General features: G+C 33.5%; 2 protein-coding genes across 2 annotated transcripts; both read left to right on the forward strand.

The window, feature by feature from the left end:
* The first annotated feature begins 1,467 nt into the window (after positions 1 to 1,467).
* LOC107865970 (F-box protein PP2-A12) lies at positions 1,468 to 4,693 on the forward strand. The gene is made up of 3 exons (XM_016712157.2): positions 1,468 to 2,057; positions 3,041 to 3,159; positions 4,065 to 4,693. The coding sequence occupies exons 1-3, from the start codon at positions 1,746 to 1,748 to the stop codon at positions 4,486 to 4,488; spliced, it is 855 nt and encodes a 284-aa protein (XP_016567643.2). The 5' UTR covers positions 1,468 to 1,745; the 3' UTR covers positions 4,489 to 4,693.
* Positions 4,694 to 10,889: 6,196 nt separating this feature from the next.
* LOC107865980 (lysophospholipid acyltransferase 1) lies at positions 10,890 to 18,148 on the forward strand. The gene is made up of 8 exons (XM_016712166.2): positions 10,890 to 11,373; positions 12,955 to 13,010; positions 14,094 to 14,314; positions 14,425 to 14,830; positions 15,232 to 15,317; positions 17,474 to 17,537; positions 17,611 to 17,723; positions 17,811 to 18,148. The coding sequence occupies exons 1-8, from the start codon at positions 11,069 to 11,071 to the stop codon at positions 17,949 to 17,951; spliced, it is 1,392 nt and encodes a 463-aa protein (XP_016567652.1). The 5' UTR covers positions 10,890 to 11,068; the 3' UTR covers positions 17,952 to 18,148.
* The last annotated feature ends 6,056 nt before the right edge of the window (positions 18,149 to 24,204 follow it).

Below are 24,204 nucleotides of genomic sequence, written 5' to 3' on the forward strand. Positions count from 1 at the left end.
TTGGAACACATAATACAAATGTAATTACATAAATACCTTTTATGATAGGAGTTAGTAAACTCTTTCAAAAGGATAATAGTAGAAAAGAATATATAATTATGATCTTTGACCATATTTCTAAAAAATATTTTAAAGTTAATCTTAGTAAATTATTTTTTACGTGTAAGTTATTGGGTAAATTATTCCATAAAAATCAAATATTGTATATTAAAGTTTATTAGTAAATTGATCTTGTGTATATCCAAATTTCTATGTTGATTGATGTTGTATTTCTAATCAAGCCAATCAAACATAGCAATTACTAATTTGAATTCCTTAGGACCTTATCTATGTCAATATTAGTCAAAATTTTGTCATGATTATCTTAATCTACCTTTATGTTAGTTATTATTAATTATACATTTCAATTTTTATTTTCCAATCTAATCCAACAACTCTTCATAGATACTCCCCCTAATCTATACCCCCATAAAGCTATCTTCCTCTTTTTCTGCCGCAAAATCCAACATACAAATATACTTTTTCTCTCTTTCATTTTATTTGATATTTATATTAAAAGTAATATTTTAATTTATTTATTTATTTATTTATTTTTATAAATTGATAGAGTTTTATTGCTCCTTTCAATGTTAAACAACTATATAAATTATTCATAATTAATTTAATAAAATAGATCTCTAATTATTTTTTCTTAAAAAATGTGCCCATAAATCATAGCCTAATAAAATGAAATAAAAATGACATAAATTTCGATAGTCTGAAGTTTAATTACATAAAATTTTAATAATTTACATGATTATTGAAATTTCAATTTTGAATCCATGAATATACATAATTAACTTTCGATATACTCAATAAAGATACTCCCTCCGTCCCATTTTATGTGTCGCCATTTGACCAGGCACGGAATTTAAGAAATAAGGGAAGACTTGACAAAGTTTTTCAAATTATCCTTTATCAAAAAATGTGCCGATATTTTTTTTTTTAATTAAGTGGGACCAATAAGGGTAAAAGGGTAATTGTGCCTTTAAAAAATTGTCAAATAAGGAAAGACGACACTTATTTTGAGACGGATTAAAAAGGAAATGATGACACATAATTTGAGACAGAGGGAGTATTATTTTTTGTAAAGATACATAATATATATATATATATATTTCATTTTAAACCTGTTGAGATATATAATATATCCAACATATATTTTTTCTTGTAAAGATATATAATTAATTTTTTATATATTTTTTTAATTTCAATATCGAGATATATAATTAGCTCACTGATATATTTAATAAAGATACATAATTAATTTACTACTATATTTAAATATATAATTAGTCAAAATTTTGATAATTATTTTATAAAGATGGAGATTTGTATAAATATAGTAAATTAATATATATATTTATGTTTTTTTTTTAAAAATAAAAAATAGATATATAGTAATATAATATTTGTGTTGAAAAAAATAATGAACAAGTATTATAAGCAGATGGAGAGTTTATACATGAATAAAAAATCTATGACCATTTCCCTACTATTTAATACGTAGATAAAGGAATGAATCACAAAAAACACACACATTCTATACAGTCACAGTCCATTTTCTCTACATATATACACACCAACTTTCATCTCCAGCTGTATTTTTGTTTTGTCTTTCCCACAAATCTCTTTCATGTCCACTATAACATTTTCTTGATTGAACCATTTTTCAAGAACTGAACTTCTTCACCAATTTGAACATCATGGGTTCTTCATTTTCCTTATTATTTTCACCCAGTACTGTTGTTACTCAACAAAAAACAAGTCTTGGTGATTTACCAGAAAGTTGTGTAGCATTAATTCTTGTATATATGGACCCTCCACAGATCTGTAAATTGTCTATGCTTAATACAGATTTTAGAGCTGCTTCTTCTGCTGATTTTGTATGGCAATCTAAATTGCCAATTAATTATGCAGATATTATTCAGAGGCTGCATAATTTCCCTCATAATTTGTGTAAAAGAGATATTTTTGCTAGGCTTTCTAGGCCCAATTCTTTTGATGGTGGCACTAAGGTACAATCTTTAAATTTTTCTTTCAAGATATAATTTGTGTACACAATTTATTGAAATTTCCATTTTTTACTTACTGTTAAGTAGTTGTATGAATATTTGATAGGTAATCTATAGGCTCAAATTGTGTATCCAGTTTAGCAAAATAATTTTTTTTAAAAAAAATTGTGTTTGTGTTCTTTGGAATTTGTTCCTGAAAATAAAAAAATTGTAGGACCATTTACTGATAAATCTGTACTAGCTAAGGAGTTACCGTTGAAGTAGTTGTATTAAGTATTAACTTTGAGTTGTAATTGTAGTAATCTAAAGGCTCATAACTTTAGTGTGCAAATAATTTGGGTACTCAATTTTGCAAAAAATGGTTAATTATTCTTGAATTTTTTTTTACTGCCATTTACAAGTAAATCTGTACTAGTTTGGTATTGATGGAGTTGTGAAAGTGGTGGTACTAATTATTAGATTTGAGTTGTAAGTTTAAAGACTAGTAATAGTAATGATTTGTGTAATCAATTTAGCAAAAATAATGGTTGATTTTTTTTTCCCATGAAAATTAAAATTACTGTAGCATTTACTAGTAAATCTGTACTAGTTTGGTATTGAGGTCTGAGGAGTAGTTGTTATAATGGCAGTATTAAATTTGAGTAGTAGTTTAAAGGCTGTAGCGATATCATTCTGTCTGTTTTATTTGTTTGTCTTGTTTCGACTTGACACGGAATTTAAGAAAAATTTGGAGGAATCCTAAATTTTTGGTCTGTAATTAGAGATACGTCCATGTATCAGAATGTCAGGTCTGAAACATGTCATATGGAAAGTTAGAATTAAAGAGGTGTCAAAAGAAGGAAAAAGTTATTCTTCATGAAACGGATAAATGGAAGCTAGACAAATTGAAACGGAGAGTAATATTTAGAAGTAATCTAAAGGCTCATTATTTGTCTGAGGGTGGAACTGAATTTGATGGTTTTATTGTTTTTGTGGGATATGTGCAGAGAGTTTGGTTAGATAAGAGGACTGGAAGAGTTTGTATGTCTATATCTTCAAGTGGCTTGGCGATTACGGGCATTGATGATAGGAGGTATTGGAGTCGGATTGAAACAGACGAATCAAGGTGAGGGTTTGAGATTTTCTTGCTTCTGATGTTTTGTTTAAGGTAAATTGGACGCTTGTATTTGTGTGGTTATTGATGTATGTGTCTTTAGATTCCGCTGATGAACTCCCAATGTTTGCCTGTTTAAAGCATTTACGTGATCATCTTGTCTAGCTTGTGAATTGTTTTTTAGGGATATGTGTTTAAGCTATGTTGCTCGTACCTGTCAAAAATATTGTTCCTCCAAGAATATTTTACTTTTGGAGGATACGACGCGGCTACACACACACTTTTGTATTATGTGAAGTGAGTTGCTTTATGTAGTTTTAAATTTGACATTGCAATATCGATGACAAGTTAGTGTTTTATATGCAATTGAAGGAAATAGGTAGAACAGTCTTAGGGTAAGTGAGTCTTTACCTTTAAAACTACTTGGAAAATTTTGTATTTTTAAAATTTATTCTGAATTATCCGTGGAAGGTATCGTGTCCCTGAGATATTTGGAAGGGGGCATTCATGTCGTCTTTTGCAGTAGTATTATAGCTTTGCAATATAATGTTTTGATTGGATTGTTGTTTCCCATCGCATCGTTTATAGTGTTGTTTGAATAGACTTCATGGTTCAACATTTCTTGTTAGCTTGATGGTTTCGAGAGTTCTGCTGTTGGGACTCTCTCCAAAACTTTGCCACAGATCCTGCGACACATGCTGATGGTGTTTTTGAGGTGTCCCTAATTGTTCGTCCACATGATTTTCCTAGCGATTTTCATCAGGAACGCTCTTTAACATTAGGACACGCGGTGTACTTCTCGCACACTTTGTTGTTCCAGTGCTGCTGGCTAGACACTAGTAATATACTTGTATTATCAATTGAGCTTTTGTTTTCATTGCTATATTCTTGTTCCGACGTCCTCCTTGTCCACGCAGATTCAAGTCTGTTGCATATCTCCAGCAAATCTGGTGGTTCGAAGTTGATGGAGAGGTCGACTTCCCCTTCCCCATCGGGTCCTATAGCATATTCTTCAGACTGCAAGTAGGACGTGCCTCACGGAAATTCGGCCGTCGAGTCTGCAACTCCGATCACGTCCACGGTTGGGACAAGAAGCCGGTGCATTTTCAGCTCTCGACATCAGACGGCCAACAAGCTACAACCCAGTGTTACTTGAATGAACCTGGAATATGGAAGTATCACCATGTTGGTGACTTTGCTGTAACAAGTTTGGCAAAAGAAATGAAAGTAAAATTTTCGATGACTCAGATCGATTGTACACACACTAAAGGTGGACTGTGTGTAGATTCTGTACTGATATGTCCAGTTGAGTTTAAAGATAGGTTCAAGCAAGGTTTTTGATTTGCTGATTACCACTCTCCCTAGAGGAAGTGTTTTGAGAGTTTTGGCTTTTAGCTCTAGTGCTATCCATAGTTTTTTGAGTGGTTAGTATTAAGGAATAATCATATATTATATACTTTTTTGAGGCAATTTTGTGTAAAAAAAAATGTGGACAGTGGACTTTTTATCAGTTCATTGTAATGAGTGGTTAGCATCTGTCACATTAGATATTTGTGTGTTTCAGTTTCAACATGAGATGGTATTTTTCAAATTTGCTCTATGGATGGTGTTTGATTGGCATGGGGTTTAAGAAAGAAAGGTTTATAGAACATTTGGTTTAGAATGAACTTAGGTATTTGTGAAGTGATAAATCATCTCATTAAGATGACCATTTTAAAGTTGAATTATCATCAAATACATCTTCTCTGTTTCATTTACTTGCCCATGTTGAGCTGTGCATTTTATCAGACTATTCTTTTACTATTCGTTTTATATTACTTAGCATGTATGTCAAAAAAATTATCTCAAAGTAATTGGCATGTTTAAAGAAGAAGAGATAATTAGGAAAAAAAAATTAATTAACTTTGATAATGATAATATTTAATGGGATTTTAATAAGGTTATATTAGTTCATTTGCATTTTTTATTGATTTCTTCTTTTAAGAGTTGTGCAGAAGGCAAATATGCTGAGTATTATGAAATGGAGGGAGTGGTTATGGGAAAATTTCTTTTCAATTTGTTAAACTTGACAAATAAAATAAAACATCTATATTTGGTATGAGAATCAAGTAAAATAAAACGCGAAGAGCTTTTGTGGGAGTAAAGTTGCTGCCTTTGTTATCTGGAAGTCACGTTTTTAAGCCATGAAAATAATCTCTTACAAAAATGTAGGATAAGACTGATACGATAAATCCTTGTGGTTAGATTTTTCTCCAGACACAATGCATTCATTCTTGGAGTTCTAATGCACCAAATTATTTGTTCAACTAAAACTGAAAAAATGTCACATAAATTGAAACTGGGAAGTGAAAGTTCCTTTCTAGTTTTAATCTTACAGCCAACATGAATGGTACTTTTCAGAGCATTACTCTTGATTAAATGAACTTCTTATTGTAGTAGGTCTATATAGCTCAATGTAGTGCCTTGAGATGGCTAAGTTGTAGGTGTAAAGCATTAAATTGACATGTCATAGAATGGGCCTAAAGATTCAATTGACAAAAGTTCCAGTTTTCTTTTGTGAAAATTATACCAAATATATTTTTTAGATTGTTAATTACAAGTTATAGCATAATTATTCATTAATTATTAGACTTAAGAAATAATTACAAGCTATAACAACTTTTGAAAAAAAAATATTTTATTTAAATTTTTGAAAATTATTTTTTTAATATTTATTATTTGTATTATTTCCTTATATCTAGCATTTAACATTTATCACTCATAATTAAAGATCATGGATAATTATGGCAAGTTAAGGTATCAATATTTTTTTAATAATTAAATATCAAAGTTTGTTCACACTTTAAGGAGTTATATATGGTAAATATATTTTGTAAAGTTGAGAACTGATTTCATACTTTTTATTAAATTGAATAATTAACTTAATTATACACTTTTTCATATTTTACTGTCTTTAATTACCAATAGAAGTCTTATCTTTCTCTTTTTTAACTTTTTTTTTACCCTTTTCTACAGAGCATCACATTTCACGGTAGCTGTATATTGAAAACATACACAAGATCTTTAATTTTTTTACCAAATATCAAACGAAGTCTTCATCTCATTATTATTCACTCTTTTCAACTTATTTTTCCTTCTTTTGAGTATGATTATTGGTTTCCCAACATTTATTCACCCTTGAGCTTGATTTAATATCTTAAACTGTTTTTTTGTTTTCCTGAGACAATGTCTGAAAAAATCAAGTTTGATTATATCCCTAGTAGAAAAAGCCCTAGAATTATACAACAAAATAGTCCGATTAATCTTTCAAGACCTCGTTTCATTGTCTTTATTCATTGAGAATCGTTTGTCATTGATATTATGTTATTAGTATTTGTGCAAATACCATGTATTACCCGATTTCAAATGCTTGTTATTGATGAAACAAGCAATATTACTGCGCTTATCAGGACAAATGACGAGGTCCTTTGATGTATCATTAGTATTTAAAAGAGTCATCATGCTATCTCCATCATCAGCTTCACGGTTATTCAAGTAATCAGCATCTCCAACACACTCTATAATTATTGTCCAATCTCTTATGAACACATCTGCTTCAACAGTAAATCTGAAAAATGAAAAACAAATAGATAAATGAAGCATCTCATATTGATCATACGCAGAAAAAATCCAGCATCTACTCAAGTACATACCCCTCTTTGGAATAAAAAAACAACCATAAATGGTGGTCATTCACCTTATTTCATCATGTTCTTGCACAAATCTAAAGTTTCGGTATCATCTTTACATAATACCTGGAGTTGAATAATAAAAGCATTAAGATTTTAAACAAAAGACTTGATGTTTTATATATTTTCCACTAAGGGTATACTAAGTTGCTAAATAATATTATCTCCTTGTGAAAATTTTGAGCATCACAGGGAAGGCAACATATCCGTGTAAAACACCCCATTTATTTTCATAAAAAAGACTTGAAAATCTTTTATTGAGCATGTATGAATGTCACAATACTTTCTTATCTTAAAAATCTTTGACTTGTTAATTCTTGAAGAGTGAAGAAATAAAGTACAGTCCTCCACCACACAAACTAAATATTAGCTATTAAATTAAAAAAAATACTAAAAAAACAGATACCCAATTTACATACAAATCTAATATCCAATTAAATACACTAAAAATACACAATCGTTTTTACCAGCTTGCGCTTGACCTTTCAGTTCGAGAATGTAAAAATAGAGAATTGAAGAAACACAAAAAATAGAAAATTGAAGAAACACACACACAAAAAAAAAAATTAAATTCGTTTTGAATGAAAAATATCCATTTTCATAAAAAAACAAAAAAACAAATCATTCCATCTCCCTCCATGACGTATCATGATTGAATACAAATTAACAAAATTCATATTTGTTATAAAAATAAATACTTATTTTTTCTTTTCTTTCAAATTATAATCCTCAGCAATTTGTTGACGTCGAAATTATGGTATTTTTGTTTACTGACAGAAATTAATCTTCTACAAAGAGGAAGGTAGTGTATGAAGATGAAAACTCTTAATGCAAGCATTAAAATAGGAGGAAAAACAACGGTTAGAGGAATTTGAGGGTGGATAATATCAATAATTAAAGGTTAACTATATTCAAGGAAGGTAAATTGTATAGTAATTGTATGAAATCTTAATTTTCCTCTTTCGTTAATTACTTGTTTGTATTTTCAACAAAACAAAAAACCTTTTTTATATATTTTTTTAAATGAAAGTTATTATAACTTGAAAACTTAAAAGTTTTGCTATAACTTGTAATAACTAATCTAATAAGTTTATATAGTTAATTTTTCCTTTTGTTTTTGGTTTTCCACTCGGTATCCGGTAATCATATTGGAGTCCCAACTAATTCGAATCATGCACTGTAAGATTCATTTTGGGGATGACGCTCCCAACAGGATTTTGTCTATATCTAAAGATCAAATTAGAGATCTCTGATTAAGGATCCCACCACTATACCACAACCCATATTAGAGTACAAAAGTTCTAGTTAAACAGGCTTAGAACAGTATAATGGGCCAACATAGATTCAGTTAGAATTTGGGAGAAAAGAGTTTTTGAAGTTGAAAGGAAAAATTGACAATTGAATTTTATATTAATTGACTTTCATATTAAAAATATTTATTTTAATTTAATTATTCAATTTATTAAATTAAAGAAAATTTTGTTCTATTTTTATTATTAATATAAAATAATTAAGTAAGTAATACTAGTATTCAAATTTTGAATTTATATGCATTATCAATAAAATTAACTTAGTAAATTATATCTCTAATTAATTTTGTTTTGAAAAAAATGTAGCAAATCAACCATGACAACTAATATAAAATGAAGAAGTACTACGACTGTTCATCTTTACTTGTCCAATTTATAAGAAATGTAATAGTACTTGTTTAATTTTAAAAATTAATTAATAATTTATCATCTTATGTTCACTCTACTCCTATTCAATGTTATTTTTAAAATACTAAATTTATTATATTTAACTACTAATAAATTATTTCTATTACTTATAGTCATTAAGATGTGCATTAAATTAATGGCAGTGGGTAGGAAAGACAATTAAATGCAATATGTTATTCCCAATCGATGATTTCTAGGTACCTTGAAGTACCCATCACAACATAAATTTCGTATTGTGACGTTCGTTTCTCGATACAATTTTATAATATTTATTTTGTTTTAAAAATTAATAAATAATCTATTTTTGTTATTAAATACTATCAATCACTTAATGTATTTTTTAAAATATGATGTTTATAATATTTAAAGGGTAATATAATAAAATTATATCTATTATTTATTAATATACATGTTAAATTAATAGTGGTCAAGTATTGTTAAATGAAAAGAGGAGGGAGGGGTTGATATTTTTAAATATTTTGAAATTGTCAATATGATAAAGAAAAATGTATATTTTGAGAATTGGCTAAAATAGACGTAGTTTGACTATTGAAAAAATACAATATGACAATTAATATGAGATGAAAAGATTAACGGTATATTTGATCAGTTTTAGAATACTTGTTACTACTACATTTTATATTTGCATGCTTCATGAGAAAAATATTAATTAAACCTCTTTCATATATAGTTTTGAGAGAATATACTTCTAATTAGTTTTTATATAATCAATAATTACTACATGATCGATTTCGATAAAAACTATGTTCTTCTTATTAAAAACAACTCAAATTATTATACATTTCAATTTAAATTAGATAATCTGTATGCAACCCGAGAAGTACCAAAAGCGCACAACTATATTAATTAAAGATTTTAAAAATATTTAGACGAATTTCTTTAAAGGCTAGAGTTAGAGTTTGGCGTAATTAAGGATGAAAATTATTAATTCTCAAAGTAATTTATTACGTGAGATATGATGTATTTGATTAACCTCTGACTGATTAAATAAAATATACTAACAAATACATAAAGGAGATAATTAAAAAAAATAGTGGTGATTTAGTCAAAGAATTATATATTATTTTAATCTTGTTACATTTATTAGTCACAAAATGCTTGCTGCCGTCTAATATGTGTAGAATTTCAACAACTTGTACAAAATTATCAATCAAATCTGCTGACTTTAGAGTTTAAACTATATGAATATCCTTCTAAAGAATATTACAAATAATTTCGATTGATTAGGAAACTTATCATCAAATCAAATTTGGCTAATATTTGGGAACCTCTTTGGGTATGGTGATACTGGTAAACAGAAATTAACAGGTTGAATATATTGAATGATGAATAATATTTAATAGTAAAAATAAAATATGCAGGGAAAAAGTAATTTATTTGGATTCATTAAATTAGATAAATATTGTTGAACATCTAGTTTTTTTGAAAATCCTAGCATTCGAGTCAGCTTGCACGCACTTTCGACTAAATCCACGAGATATCTATCACCTCCCACTTACAACAGGTATTGATAACTCTGTTTAGCAAGGCTAGCAACAGGTATCGATAACTCTGTTTACCGAGAGCCAGCTTGTGCACATCTCGACTAAATCCACGGGATACCTGTCACCTTACACTGGCAACAAGTACCGATAACTCTGTTCATCAGAGCCAGCTTGCGCACACCTCGACTAAATTCACGGGATACCTATCACCTCCCACTGGCAACAGGTACCGATAACTCTGTTCACCAAGGCTAAAACAAATGAAAAAAAATCACTTACTGTTTGCCTTTATTAGGAATTGAACCCGTGGACTCATGTATTCATCCCAACTTCATTGAACTATTAGACTACACCTTTGAACATCTATTTTTAGTATAGTAGACAAGTAAATATGGACGAGAGAGTATTTATTATTTTTTAATATGTGTACCAAGTCAATAATGAACAAGCATTGTTGAACGAAGTAAGCATTTGTCATATTTCATTTCATGAGAGTTAATTTGATTAATTTTTTAAATTAAATTGTATTAGATTAATTCAAATTTTAACATGAAACTTTAAATGTTCAAATACTATATACTCCCTCTGTTTTATTTTAATTATTACATACTCAAATATATATTTTTAAACAATAATTAATAAAATTAATTTGATACAAAATAATTTTAAATAAATATTTTGAAGTGTCAAGTCATGAAGGATCAATTATTTTGAAGCCTAAAATATATACCACTAGTAAATTTTAATTATTTCTCCTATTAATATAATAAAAAAAAATTAAAATATTAATCAACTTACTCGCCATTTGTAGTGAGTAATTTGCTGCAGTCAATTTTGTTTGGTTGTCACTTGTCTCTTTATAGTTAGCTAAGTTTCATCTTCAGTTTATCATTTTCCGAGGCTCATAACCACTTCTACAACTGTTAACCCGACCCGATTCCTTCGACCCGACCCGAATACGCCTCCCAATATGGGCTTACCGGAATTAGCCCCAATGGCATCGGCGATCGGATTATCAGTACCGGTGCTCCGTTTCCTCCTCTGTTTCGTCGCCACTATTCCGGTCAGCTTCCTCCACCGTTTTGTTCCTACCGCCGTCGGTCGACACCTCTACGCCGCCGTCACCGGCGCTGTGCTGTCGTATCTGTCGTTTGGATTCTCGTCGAATCTTCACTTCTTTGGACCTATGCTCTTAGGTTATAGTTCTATGGTGCTTTGTCGACGGTATTGCGGGATCATTACGTATATTGCTGCGTTTGGTTATCTCATTGGATGGTACATTTTGTTCTCTCTTCGAATTTTCTTCGATTTGGAGATCGTTGATTTCTAGAAAATCACTAGATCTCAGCTTGAGTTCGTATTTATATTTGTTTATTGATAAGTTACTTTATTGTTTACTGGTTGCATGTGTGTGGTTTAGTGGTCAATCAAGTGGACGATGAGGTATAATAGATGAGTAGATACTTAAACTTGGTCGAGGTCTTAGCTGGCAAGTAAATACTCCAACTTTATTTTGAGTATACATGTCTAGATACCTCAATTCGTCTTTAGTATGGTAGTTGGATACTTCAACTTGCAAAATGATCATCTAGAAATCTTCAAATTTTATGTGTCATGTTAGCTTCAGGTGTTTGTGAGATACAGTGAAGATGAGTTGGAGTGTTTAGTTGCTAGTTGAGACCAAGTTGAGATGTTGAGATGCGCGGTCTCAAATTTGGAGTGCTTACTTGCTAGCTGTGACCAAGTTTGAGTATATGTTCATGTTTTATCTCGAACAATGAGGTCTCATGTTCAAATTCTTGCAGTAAAAGAATTAGTCGGTGATTTCTTTTCGTTTGTCCAAGTTTTAATGGATAGAGTTACTCGGTAGCGGTGTTGGTGGGGGTAGCAGGTACAGGGTACCTTGTGGGATTAGTCGAGGTGCGTGCTAGCTTGCTCATACAACTAGTTCATTTTAAAAAAGAAGAAATTACTACTTACTACTAGTTGTGCTAATGTATGGATTATTAATACAAAGATTAAGGTATCTTGTATCCCTTGTTGTGTTTAGTAAGTACTTATATTAAGGTATACATTCCTTCTAGTGAATGCCAACCACACACAGGATAAGTATAACAGATTGTGTGCTGGGATAACTTTTCTTAATTTCTCTAACTGAATGACCCTTTAGTGTGAGTCCATCTTTCCTAAACTAGGCGGTCACATTCTAAATAGCCAGTAGGTTTACCCAGCAATTGTGTTAATGGATTGTTATAGAATGGTCGATAAAGTAGTCTAGGTGCACACAAGGCCATTGTTAATAGGAAAAGAAAATGCCAACTCCTGTTATGTGTGTTCTTTGTTGGAGTTGGTTTATTTGGTTGGCAAACTTGTAACGATATGATTTAAAATTTTGAAAGTGTGCAACTTTTGATTTCTGTGTCAAAAGTTTGACTTTTAATCTGAGTTAAGGTGTCAAGTTTTGAACCCTGGTTGTATTTTACCTAGTTGCTTTTGAACTCATCTAGGATTTGTATATTCTTGACCTTGGAATTTTATTGCAAATTGATGTAAATGTGAGGGACGGCTCTTTGTAAATCAATTGAAGGGATACAATTTTCAAGGAAGCTTTCTCATATAAAATGCAAGTATGCTAATATGCAAAGTTACTGATAAAAAGTACACTTTGTGATAGATGGCTCCGGTGTCTTAGATGCTTTTGATGGTTCCTTTATTATTTTGTGATTCCATGGGAAGACTCGTGAATCTCCCATTCCCTTCATCCCGTTCCCCCCTCCCCCCAAGCCAGAATAAGTCTCTGATGGAAACCTCTCAATTTCCGTAAGATATTTGACTGTTTTTTGGTACAACTTGCAGCCATGTATATTACATGAGTGGGGATGCATGGAAGGAGGGAGGAATCGATGCTACAGGTAAGCACTGGCTCGATCTTTGGCCTTGCCTCTTTTTCTGTTGAATGTAATAATGCATAAGAATCATCTCTTGGCCCTATTTCATTGATGTGCTCAATCCTTATATTTTGATGCAAACCTACAAATGCATTATGAATCAGGTGGAAATTTACTTATTAAGAGAACCAATCGAGATTTATGTGTCAATCACTAAACTGCCCTCCGGTTTTTGGGAAATAAAGTCGGCCTTTTTTGAAACATCTAAAAATGTCTCCTATCAAATGTTCGATTTGGACAATGTCAAAATTTGCAATGTTGATGAAAATGCTCTTGTTTCAATGAGAGGAAACTAATTGGAAATAGAATTACATGTCCTTGAAAACTAAACGAATTACAGAGAAGAAAGTAGGTTCAGCCATTCATGATTGAGGTGGAACTGCTGCAGCCATACTTGGACAAAAACAGGGTTATTTATCATTAATTAACCATGACAGGCTTATCCATATTCCAGACCTTCTCATGGGTTTGATTTATCCGTTTGTAGGTTGGACATATCTTCAGTCTAGGTCTCTCTTGGTGGGAACTAATTTTTCCATCTTTCTTTCTTTTCGTTTCATTTTCACTTTCGCGCTATTACGTTTAGGAAATAGGTAACTTGACAGGTAAAAGTGGAAATAAATCCGTGGTAGTTTTCCCTCAAAAGGTTTTTTGGAGACGATGGCTTAAGAGGTTTGTTAATGATATGTTAAGCTAGAGTGAAGGTCACAGATTATTTTTATTTTTAGATTGAGCAGATCCACTTAGTTTCACTAAGCTAGAGGAGGGAGGTTTAAGTAATTTACTTTAAATCTTCTTCTTTGGTGAGCTCAGGACTTCGATTGGTTTCCATCTCTGTGATCTTCTGGTTCTATAGTTCAATCCAATCGATCACCTAGGAGCTATGGCCATTTTGTCGTATGATTTTATTTCAGAATGGTGTATTGCTTTTTTGTTCACATTCCATTGTTATTGGGAGACTACTTATAATTACAAAGTTCACTTGTCGTGTTTCTAAATTTCTAGCTAATCCAAAATTAATATTATTTTTTTCCTCCAAATTTGCAGGAGCTTTAATGGTGATAACACTGAAAATAATATCATCTACGATTAATTACCAAGACGGATTGTTGAAGGAGGAGGATTTGCGTGAGGCTCAGAAGAAAAATCGTTTGCTCGAGTTGCCATCATTACTTGAGTATGTTGGTTTCTGCCTCTGTTGTGGAAGTCATTTTGCTGGTCCAGTGTTTGAAATGAAGGATTACCTGGAATGGACAGAAAGGAAAGGAGTAAGCTAATATCATCATTGTGTTGTTTTATTCACTTGAATTCCTTTGCAACTACTTAAATCAAAAATAGTTTCATACAACTAATAAACTCAATTTCTTCCTCCTTTCAGTTATGGAAACCTTCAGAGAAAGGAAATCCCTCACCTTTTGGATCAACTTTAAGGGCTCTTCTTCAAGCTGCTATATGTATGGGGTTGTATCTCTATCTGGTGCCTCATTTCCCACTTTCCAGGTTCACTGAGCCAGTATACCACGAATGGGGTTTCTTCAAACGGTTGGGTTACCAATATATGGCTGGCTTTACTGCCCGGTGGAAGTATTATTTTATCTGGTCAATCTCTGAAGCTGCTATAATCATATCTGGACTGGGTTTCAGTGGTTGGACAGACTCTTCTCCGCCAAAACCACGTTGGGACCGTGCAAAAAATGTTGATGTATTGGGTGTTGAGTTAGCAAAGAGCTCGGTTCAGTTGCCTGCTGTCTGGAACATTCAAGTCAGCACATGGCTGCGGCATTGTAAGTGAATCTCTCTTCTATTCATTTGCTAGTTTATCTGAAGCTTCAATTTTGTAAAGCTATTTGACTAGTAGAACCTCCTTGAGCTGGGGATCTATCAGAAGCAACCTCTCTACCACCCAAGGTAGGGGTAAGGGCTGCGTATCTACCTCCCTGGACCCCTCTTGTTTTTTTTAATTGTAGGTGTATTTCATTTTGATGATGAAGTATTATTTTGAGAACAACTTGTTCGCTCTACAAGAAAGCATAGGATTTTTGTGGTTTATCTCGAGATACTAGTTCTAATCTATTGGTTGGATAATAGGTTATTAGGCATCAATGTTTACAACTAGTCTGGTTTTCTATCCATGTCTATGTGAGTACAATCAGGTTTTTATTCAATTTACATTTTTGCTCCGCAGATGTATATGAAAGGCTCATACAAAAGGGTAGGAAGCCTGGTTTCTTCCAGTTACTGGCTACCCAAACTGTCAGTGCCGTATGGCATGTAAGTGGATACTTTGCACCGTAGAGCATGCGTATTGAAACTGTAGATTCTTTTCTATTATACAAGCAATCTCAACTTTTTTCATTCTCTTTTTTCTATTCTTTCACGTTGAAAATTTTGATGTTAAACACTGTCCTTTGTACAATGCTCAAGTATAAGTGGATCTCCTTCTTCGGCATCTCCTTGTGATTATGATACTTTTGAACTTTATCAGAATCCATCATAATCTAATTTAACCAGATCTGATTACCTCATGACTGGTGGTACCTCCACTTTCTTCTTTATTTCCAGTGTTGTGAACTATCCTGTTGTTTCTCGGCGAAGTGTTGCTATTCCGGCAGCAATTTAATGTGAGAAACTTGGTTGGTCTAATCTACTTCCTCAGAAGCTAGGATCTTCCCACTCATAGAGAAACAATGAGGAAAAAATGATGCCTTTGGTTAAGTTCCGTCAGCTACAGCTGAACCCACTGGATTGTTAGCTAGTCTAACTATGTTTTCCCCAAAGCAATACCTTGACTGACTTTGATCTTGTGGATCTGGTAGTTCCTCATATATTTGTATACATATCTTATTTTATCTCACGTTGGTTGAGGGATGAGTTGTTTCTCCTTTTATGGTTTTGGACAATTCTCACCTCATGAGCTATTTTTTTTCTCAGTTGGAGTGGCTAGATGTCCTGAGTTGGTCTCACCACCACCCATAATATAAAAAATAAAAAGAATTTCACATGCTTGTCCCATAATAAAGGATCAGGCTCGCATTGGGGGGGTGGGAGGGGGTGGATATGTTGAAAACAAAATTCAATAAATAAAAATATGCTTTTTGTAACAGTTTAAGCTTTTAAATGCTGTGATCTGGCAAGTCGCATGATTTCAAAGTCCACTAACCTTGCATACAAGACACCCTTTTTGCTGCATGCAAAATTCCAGCTGGGTATATGGGTGTGTCAAGTGCAGACAAGGGAAACTTTTTTGCTATGAAGCATTAGTTTGGGCTAGGGGAGTGTGCGTTTGTGTCTGTTGAGAATCTTTCTCTACATTAATTTGATGCTTGTGAGAAACTTTTATGTTTTTCCAGCCATGGTTTAGGTCCTATGTAAAACCAATCACAGTAAGGATCTGTAGCGTGTCATTCATAATTTCTTGTCAAATGGGTTGAGCAGTCTGATAGCCTATATTGAATTTCTTCCTATGTTCTCTTTTTGCTCATAATTTATCCCCTGTGGCACCCAAGGGTGTGCCATAGTGGTCAACATAGTGTGCGGAGAACCACGAGGTTTCAGGTTCAAATCCAAGCATTGGCAAAAAAAAAAAAAAAAGAACAGTTGGTGGTTTCTGCCCATTCGCGTAAGCCTTGGTGAACAAAGTTATCTGGTACTTGTGCTGAGAGGAGATAGTAGGTCCCCATTTAAATAGTTGGTGTGAGCACAAGATTAGCCTGAATACCACCGTCTTAAAATGGGTCGTCCTCTTTGTGAGTTGACCACCTACGTTTAAGTTTCATAGTTTTTTAACCTCTAATTAAGTATTCGTGTGCCCTTACTCGTTATCTAAAAATTGTTATTTGCCTTTTGAAAAGGTCATTTTAAAAATATATGTATGAGATTAGATGCATGACCTTGCATTTTTTTCCTTTGCTTCCGTTCATTTATTTTTCATAAAACCTGTTGATCTTCAACAGATTATGCACAGCTATCTTGTCTTTCTAAGCAATTGACATGTCTTTTAATTCAGAACTCCATAATAGTAAGCAAACATGCTGTTTGTCCATTTTAAGAAAAAAGAGCTAGCCTACTTTTATGCTTCTCAGGACTAGTTTCTCAGTTCCCTAGCTAAGTAATTGCAGAAAATAAGCTATGGAGCTGTTATCTTTTTTGAATTCTTTAATAGTGGTTGTGTCTTGGCCAAATTACGCACCTCTACTGGTCCATCAGTACCTACTGCCTTAGAACGCTTTTTCTTATACACCGTGCTAATTGATTGACATTTTGAATTTTCATGTTTATCTACAATTTTAATTATCGTGTGGCTTGAATTTGGGTAAAATAATTTATGTTTGCCTGAAGTGTTATTTTGTCATCGCACCCTCTGCTTATCGTCCATTAGTTTGTCTGGCTGTCTAACGTGTGTTGTACTTGGCTTTATTACATTACAGGGATTATATCCTGGGTATATCATATTCTTTGTACAGTCCGCTTTGATGATTGCTGGATCAAGAGGTATTTAACTGCCATACCTACTCGGTCCGACACATTTAATTTTCTTTTCTAATCTTGTTTTGTATATGAGCAGTCCTTTACAGATGGCAGCAAGCTGCTAAAGGTTCTATGTTTGAGAAGATACTGGTAGCAATGAATTTTGCATACACACTGCTGGTTCTAAATTACTCCGCTGTTGGGTTCATGGTTAGTCACATTTTTTTGGAATGATGTTACTCTAAAGCCAGTTGTCGTTGACAAACGCTGATCGTAGTTTTCTTTCATGTGTTACAGGTATTAAGCCTGCATGAAACTCTTACTGCTTATGGAAGTGTATACTATGTTGGAACAATTATACCAATTGCTCTCATCCTGCTCAGTAAAGTAATTAAGCCTCCAAGACCTGCAACATCTAAAGCTAGGAAAGCAGAGTGAATCCGAGCCAGTTTCTTGAGATTGTTGCTTAGATTCTATTTGTTCTCTTCTGATGGCCGGGTAGCACTAAATTTGAGCAGAATAGGAGAAATTAATGTCATGTGGCTAACTGTACAATTATTGGAAAAATCTTAGTCCCAAGAATGGATACATGATTGTTTTGGCTACTATCTAATCAAGTCCTGTTCTTGCATTCATGTTCATAGCCACTTTCTTTTGTGTTGGTTGTTGCCTTTTCTCGATAGGCTTCACAAGAAACAAGAATGCTACTATTTATCCCAAAAGAAAAAGAAGCTATATACTCTTTGCCCATGTTTCCCTTTCTTGCAGCAGGAGGGTGTGGGGTTGAGGCAGTAGGGAAATAGGCAGAAAAGGATGGGTACCTCTTTTTCCTGTGATGTTCCCTTCAATCTGTGACTTCTCTTAGCTAGGTGACTGGATATGATGAACTGGTTTACTGTAACCTATAACAAATGTTCCTTGGTTAACTCAAGTTAAAGCTTATCGCTTATGGTTAGTGTGAATTTAGGACATATTTTTTGCAGTTCTCAATTTGAACTTTCATGGTGAAGTGCTTCAGGTATTGTGTCAATGTTACACATTTTTGCTATGGTAATTTCTTGTTCTTTTCTTTTTGGGTCTCAGTTTCAAGCCCTGCTTGTAGTCTGCAGGGTTTGTAGTACTGAACCTTTTAACAGTTGTCTGATAGACTCTGGAGAGGAAAGATAACTTCATGCAAGATCAGGTAAGTAAATTTTTTGTCACGACCCAACTTTTCAGGTCATGATGGCGCCTACCATAACCCACATAACCCATCAATAGGCAAGCCAACTTATAGTCCGGAACGGCTAGTAACGAACTACTTAATAACATAAGAAAAAGAATGTGGAATATATGAGATAAAGATCAATACATAGATGAATCTCAAAACCTGGTGGTATCAGTACAAGAGCTTCTAAACATAATAAGAGTACAAAAGTAATATATCAAGGAGAAATACACTGATTCAACTTACCTCGGAATACAACGTAGAGGCTAGTCTAATACATAGGAGAGAGATAAGTAATATTTCGAACGGCAGGAGCTCACTCTAAGTCTCCGAATCAGGGCTACTCCACATGATGCACACATCAACGGCGACAACTCGTACTATGATTGCAGGCTGCAGCGGTGTAGAATGAGTACCAAACGAATGGTACTCAGTAGGCAACTGCCAACTAAGCTCCAAAGATAAAGTAGATATATACAACATATAAACAGAATGGAAACTACAATCAAGAGTCCATAAATCATGTAATAAGTCAATGAGAATAACAAGGGATAACTATCCTATTCATGTTCAAGAGTTTAACATAATAAGACTAAGAAAGTATCAAGGTGAACTATCTTATTCCAGCTACATTTAATATATGCCAAAGCTATACAGTATATCCCAGGTCAATATATAGATAAAGAGCGAAAGATAGATATATTGTAATATACAAGGCGAAGGAACGACTATACAATATGAACAACGAAGAAAGGGATATCCGATAGTACCATGACTTCATATAGCTATATATATATATAGGAGGTCATCTCAACATAACCTACATCGTCATGTTCTCATTTTAAGACCTTATTATAATGCTATCAGGATTCAATACCAACATACTCAGGATTTCTAATCCATATGGCTAGACATAGAATAATCGTGCATAGTAATGCAATCATAAGTAGCAAAGGCCGAAGACATATCTTAATCCCAATACAGGATCCATGACCAATCTGTCATAAGCTAGCCATAATAATGATCATAACCATGATAATAACAAAATCAATAACATCGTAAATAACCGGCTACTCAGAACAACCAAATACCTAGTCGAGCCTATGCATACCCCCACCGCCCCAGACTCGGAAGGTTCTATCAACAAACAATAACACAAGACATATTCCTCACCCATATCTACACAACCGTCCCATACCGGCTGATAGACATAGGTGGATACTAGTGATAGGCGATGCGCATGCAGAAATGAATGCAAAATATACCATCAATATCAAAATGCATCATAACTGTCCTCATCAGGACCATCATCATCGTCATCAACCTCCGGCTTCACCAGGTATCAATATCATCTCAATAGTATCCTCCGGACTCGAACCGGGTATCAATATTATCACAATATCCTTCAGCCTTGTCGGGTATAAATATCATCTCAATAGTATCCTCCGGACTCTAACCGGGTATCAATATCATCATAATATCCTCCGGCCTTGCCGGGTATCAATATCATCTCAATAGTATCCTCCGGACTCGAACCGGGTATCAATATAATCATAATATCCTCCGTCCTTGCCGGGTATTAATATCATCTCAATAGTATCCTTTAGACTCGAACCGGGTATCAATATCATCATAATATCCTTCGGCCTTGCCGGGTATCAATATCATCTCAATAGTATCCTTTAGACTCGAACCGGGTATCAATATCATCATAATATCCTTCGGCCTTACCGGGTATCAATGTATCATCATAACTCTCGACACATAAATATAGGCATATAATAGGTGCACAGACACAAGCCGATATACTCATAACCGTAAAGATATCTATCTTATCAATACATCCCAATTACTCGTTATTAGCTAACTAACATTTATTATTATTAAACCGCTAGTTCACTAGTCATCCCATAACCTCTAGTTATTAGCCTAAACATTATCTTCACATAATCCTTATTCATGGGATAACAACTAACCACTATTCATTTAATAGTCCACGTCTAACATCTAATCTAGGTCATCATTAGACCAAAACTGTCATTTATCCACCATTCATTATTATCAACTATTCATCCTATTTTTGTTAATCATTAATCTAACAAGAAGAAAAACCATATGATCATATTTCGGCTATAATCACATCATTTATAATGGTAAATAATCATGAACGTACCAAACCTATGCATGCTATCACCAGTATTCAATCAATGGAATAATAAGCATCATATCGGATCTTCCTCTGTCCCATACCGGAGTGATGTGTATACAAACATATACATATTCATATTCATAAATCGCAATCACATCATTCACAATGATAAACACTTCTTGGATATTTAATCAGTACCATAACAGGGCCCTTGGCCTATTAATTTATCCGAAATAATCACAACATCATAATCATGGCCTTAGGCCCATATACATATCCAGGACTCATATCAATAATCATATTTATAAACCGTAGCATATCTATAATCATCTCACATATAGGAGGCATCTCACATCTAGGAGACATAATATCAATAGGTATATCGCCTCTATTAGACATCTCATATCTATAGGTTATGCATCACGACTAAGAGAAAAATTATCTCTATAAGCTCAATAATCATAACTAAGAAGAAAATCATCTCTATGGGCCAAATATCATAACTAAGAAGAAAATGCATCTCTATAGGCAAAATATTATAATTAAGAAAAAAATGCATTTCTATAGGCCAAATATCATAATTCAGAGAAAAATGCATCTCTATGGGCCAAATATCATAATAAAGAGGAAAATGTATCTCTAGGGGCCAAATATCATAATAAAGAGGAGAATGCATCTCCAGGGCCAAATGTCATAATCCGACGAAAATCATCACAATTTATCAATTCACCAAGTAATTCTCGTAAATAAGGCTTATTAGTCTCAACTAGGTCTACTATCCGCAACTAAGTCCACAAGGGCTAACACAAATCTTGGCCTAAGTGGGCCGGATGATCCACTTCTAATCCATAATTTCCATAATTAGGCATACTATACTTCAAACTAAGCTAAGGTATCTAGTTCATCCTTTAGATGTCAAGCAAGCCATATTTACACCTAGATAGTAACTTCGACTAGATCAAGGGTACTCAAGTCAACTCTACCAAACTTACGGTTCCAAAACTATCACACTAGCCCAATAAGGCTAAATATACAAATCATGCTTCAAATGCTAAAATCATATTCCGAGCATAACATTATATCATATCCATGCTATAAATTTACCCAAGCTAGGGAGAAGGCAATAGGATTCTACAAGGTATTAAATAATTCAACCTACGACTCCAAAACCCTATCTAATCTCCAAACTTATATGTTTATTCAATACTAAGTCATTCTATCTAATATCAATTTTAACATTCACATTCACACGCAATATATATCATACATCATCCATGAAGAAGAGTAGACACAAGCCTACCTCAAGGCTAAACCGCAAAATCACACTTCAAACACCACATGCTCGTCTTCACTTCACAATCTCCAAAATGTCATCACACTATCAAAAATATAATCTACTCAGCAATACGAGTCTAACGATACCTATATTGCACTATTGTGCTTCGGGTTCAAAAATGACACCAAAAAGTTCAAGTGGGTCCCACATACGGAAATCGTGTTTCCGAGGTCAACCCAATGCTCATCTATCACCAAGGAAGCATAAACCTTAATTGATGGGTGCAAACAAACAAAATTTGGGGCTAAATCAAGCCCTAAACTAAATTGGGTTTTGGGACCCGAATCAAAGGTCTACCTAGACTATAATCGATATTTCGGATATGCTGGCGCAGTTGAAATTTTCATCCGAGATCGTTTCGCTGAAGTTTTTGATCGGTGGTCATTTGGAACCAACGAAGACTTCTAATAGGGAGTTGACTCTAAAAACTAAATGAACTGCCTGGTAACCGAATCCTCAGTCCCAGCAAGTACTTGGGGCAGCTATGGAGAAGCTCAAACGGTGAAGATAAGCATAAATATGAAAAACGACCTGAAGGGTCATTACATTTTTAGCTTGAAAATGGTGAAGACAGCTGATGCATTATGCTCCAATTAGCACTGAAATGGTAATACTCAAATGCTGCCTTCCTTTGGTTTCTACATTACTTGTCCTGCTTTCTGCTTAGTCATTTATACACACTTCTATGGTGAGGTGAAATAGCATTTATTACCGTTATTACATAGAAGCCGGTATCCACATTAGGAGCCGACTAATTCAGATTCGTCCCATGTAAGGTCCATTTAAGAGGAAGCACTCCCTAACAAGATTTTTTTCATACCAGAGCTTGAACCCGAGACCTCTGGTTAAAGGCACCACAACCCTTGGTGTTGTTCAAAACTCTAGTGATTCATAAACTTAGGCATATTTCTTTAACTACATAATCTCTTTCAATACCATTGATGAGTGGAAGCATTGTAGGGCCTTAAGCTCCAGTAAGTTGCTTGAGTTGTGTCATTTTAATAATGTCTAAATGCAGCTGGATTCTTGACTTTGTGGCCATTTTTTTCCTGATAAATGCCAGTAAGGCATGTTATGTTGGACCACCTTAATCTTAAAGAGCTTTGTGTGAGTGAATTTATAAAAGATTCATATTATAGTTGTTGTAATATCATGCATTATTTCTCCTCTATTTGTTAAGTATTTGAAACTGTAGAGAAAAATGAACTGGCTTTAGCCCCACTTCTCTGTGATAATCCTTATTGGAAACATGGACTGCTTCTTCAAAGATAATGCTTGAAAAGGCCTAAACAGTAGTTTTTATTTTCTTATCCTGGAAGTATTTTCCCTTTGCATTTGGGCATGTCACTCTTATTCCACCACTTTGTAGTCCCCACTTCATTATGTTATCCCTATAGGCCCATTCATACTGTAGATTTTGATCACACCCCCAAAGATAGCATTTCTTATTGCATATATTGCTTTTGAGAAAAAAATAAATTCGTTTCTGACCATTGAGGGGTATGGTGGGATGATTGGGGTCGTTTCACCCTTAATCAGAAGTTTTGAATTTTGAGCCTTGAACTAAAAGAACTTTTGGTTAAGTAGCTTTTCACTAGTGGATTTTGTTAAGTCTATATGTGTGAGCTTGATTACATTGTCGATTACAAGTCCGGATAAAGGAGGATGGTTGCGATAGTCTTACAGCTAATGTAATGCTAGTCAATTCGTGATGAATAATATGAAATGAGCTTACATGAAGCAGTGAGGATTCATATAAGCCGATCTCAATATATTTTGCACCGAGGATTCATCATGTGACGACCCGACTTGATGACAAGATCGATCGTTTAGACAGACACATATAGACTACGAGAAAATGGCCGCAAATCCAAACTCGTTAGTCACTAGAGGCTCATTAATGAGTAATGCATCTTCCCAGTGAAGTAGAACCGTCTTCAGGGTCCTCTTCAATGTGTTGTTTGATAAGGGTTCTTGGCTTTCTCTGTGTTAGTTGTGA

Source organism: Capsicum annuum, chromosome 1 (assembly GCF_002878395.1).
Source record: "Capsicum annuum cultivar UCD-10X-F1 chromosome 1, UCD10Xv1.1, whole genome shotgun sequence".
Taxonomy (NCBI): Eukaryota; Viridiplantae; Streptophyta; class Magnoliopsida; order Solanales; family Solanaceae; genus Capsicum; species Capsicum annuum.

Coding starts and splice junctions, on each gene's coding strand:
- LOC107865970 (XM_016712157.2), top strand. CDS start 1,746: ATGGGTTCTTCATTTTCCTTATTATTTTCACCCAGTACTGTTGTTACT. Junction 2,058..3,040: donor CTTTTGATGGTGGCACTAAG/GTACAATCTTTA, acceptor GGATATGTGCAG/AGAGTTTGGTTAGATAAGAG. Junction 3,160..4,064: donor ATTGAAACAGACGAATCAAG/GTGAGGGTTTGA, acceptor TTGTCCACGCAG/ATTCAAGTCTGTTGCATATC.
- LOC107865980 (XM_016712166.2), top strand. CDS start 11,069: ATGGGCTTACCGGAATTAGCCCCAATGGCATCGGCGATCGGATTATCA. Junction 14,315..14,424: donor AATGGACAGAAAGGAAAGGA/GTAAGCTAATAT, acceptor TCCTCCTTTCAG/TTATGGAAACCTTCAGAGAA. Junction 17,538..17,610: donor GATGATTGCTGGATCAAGAG/GTATTTAACTGC, acceptor GTATATGAGCAG/TCCTTTACAGATGGCAGCAA.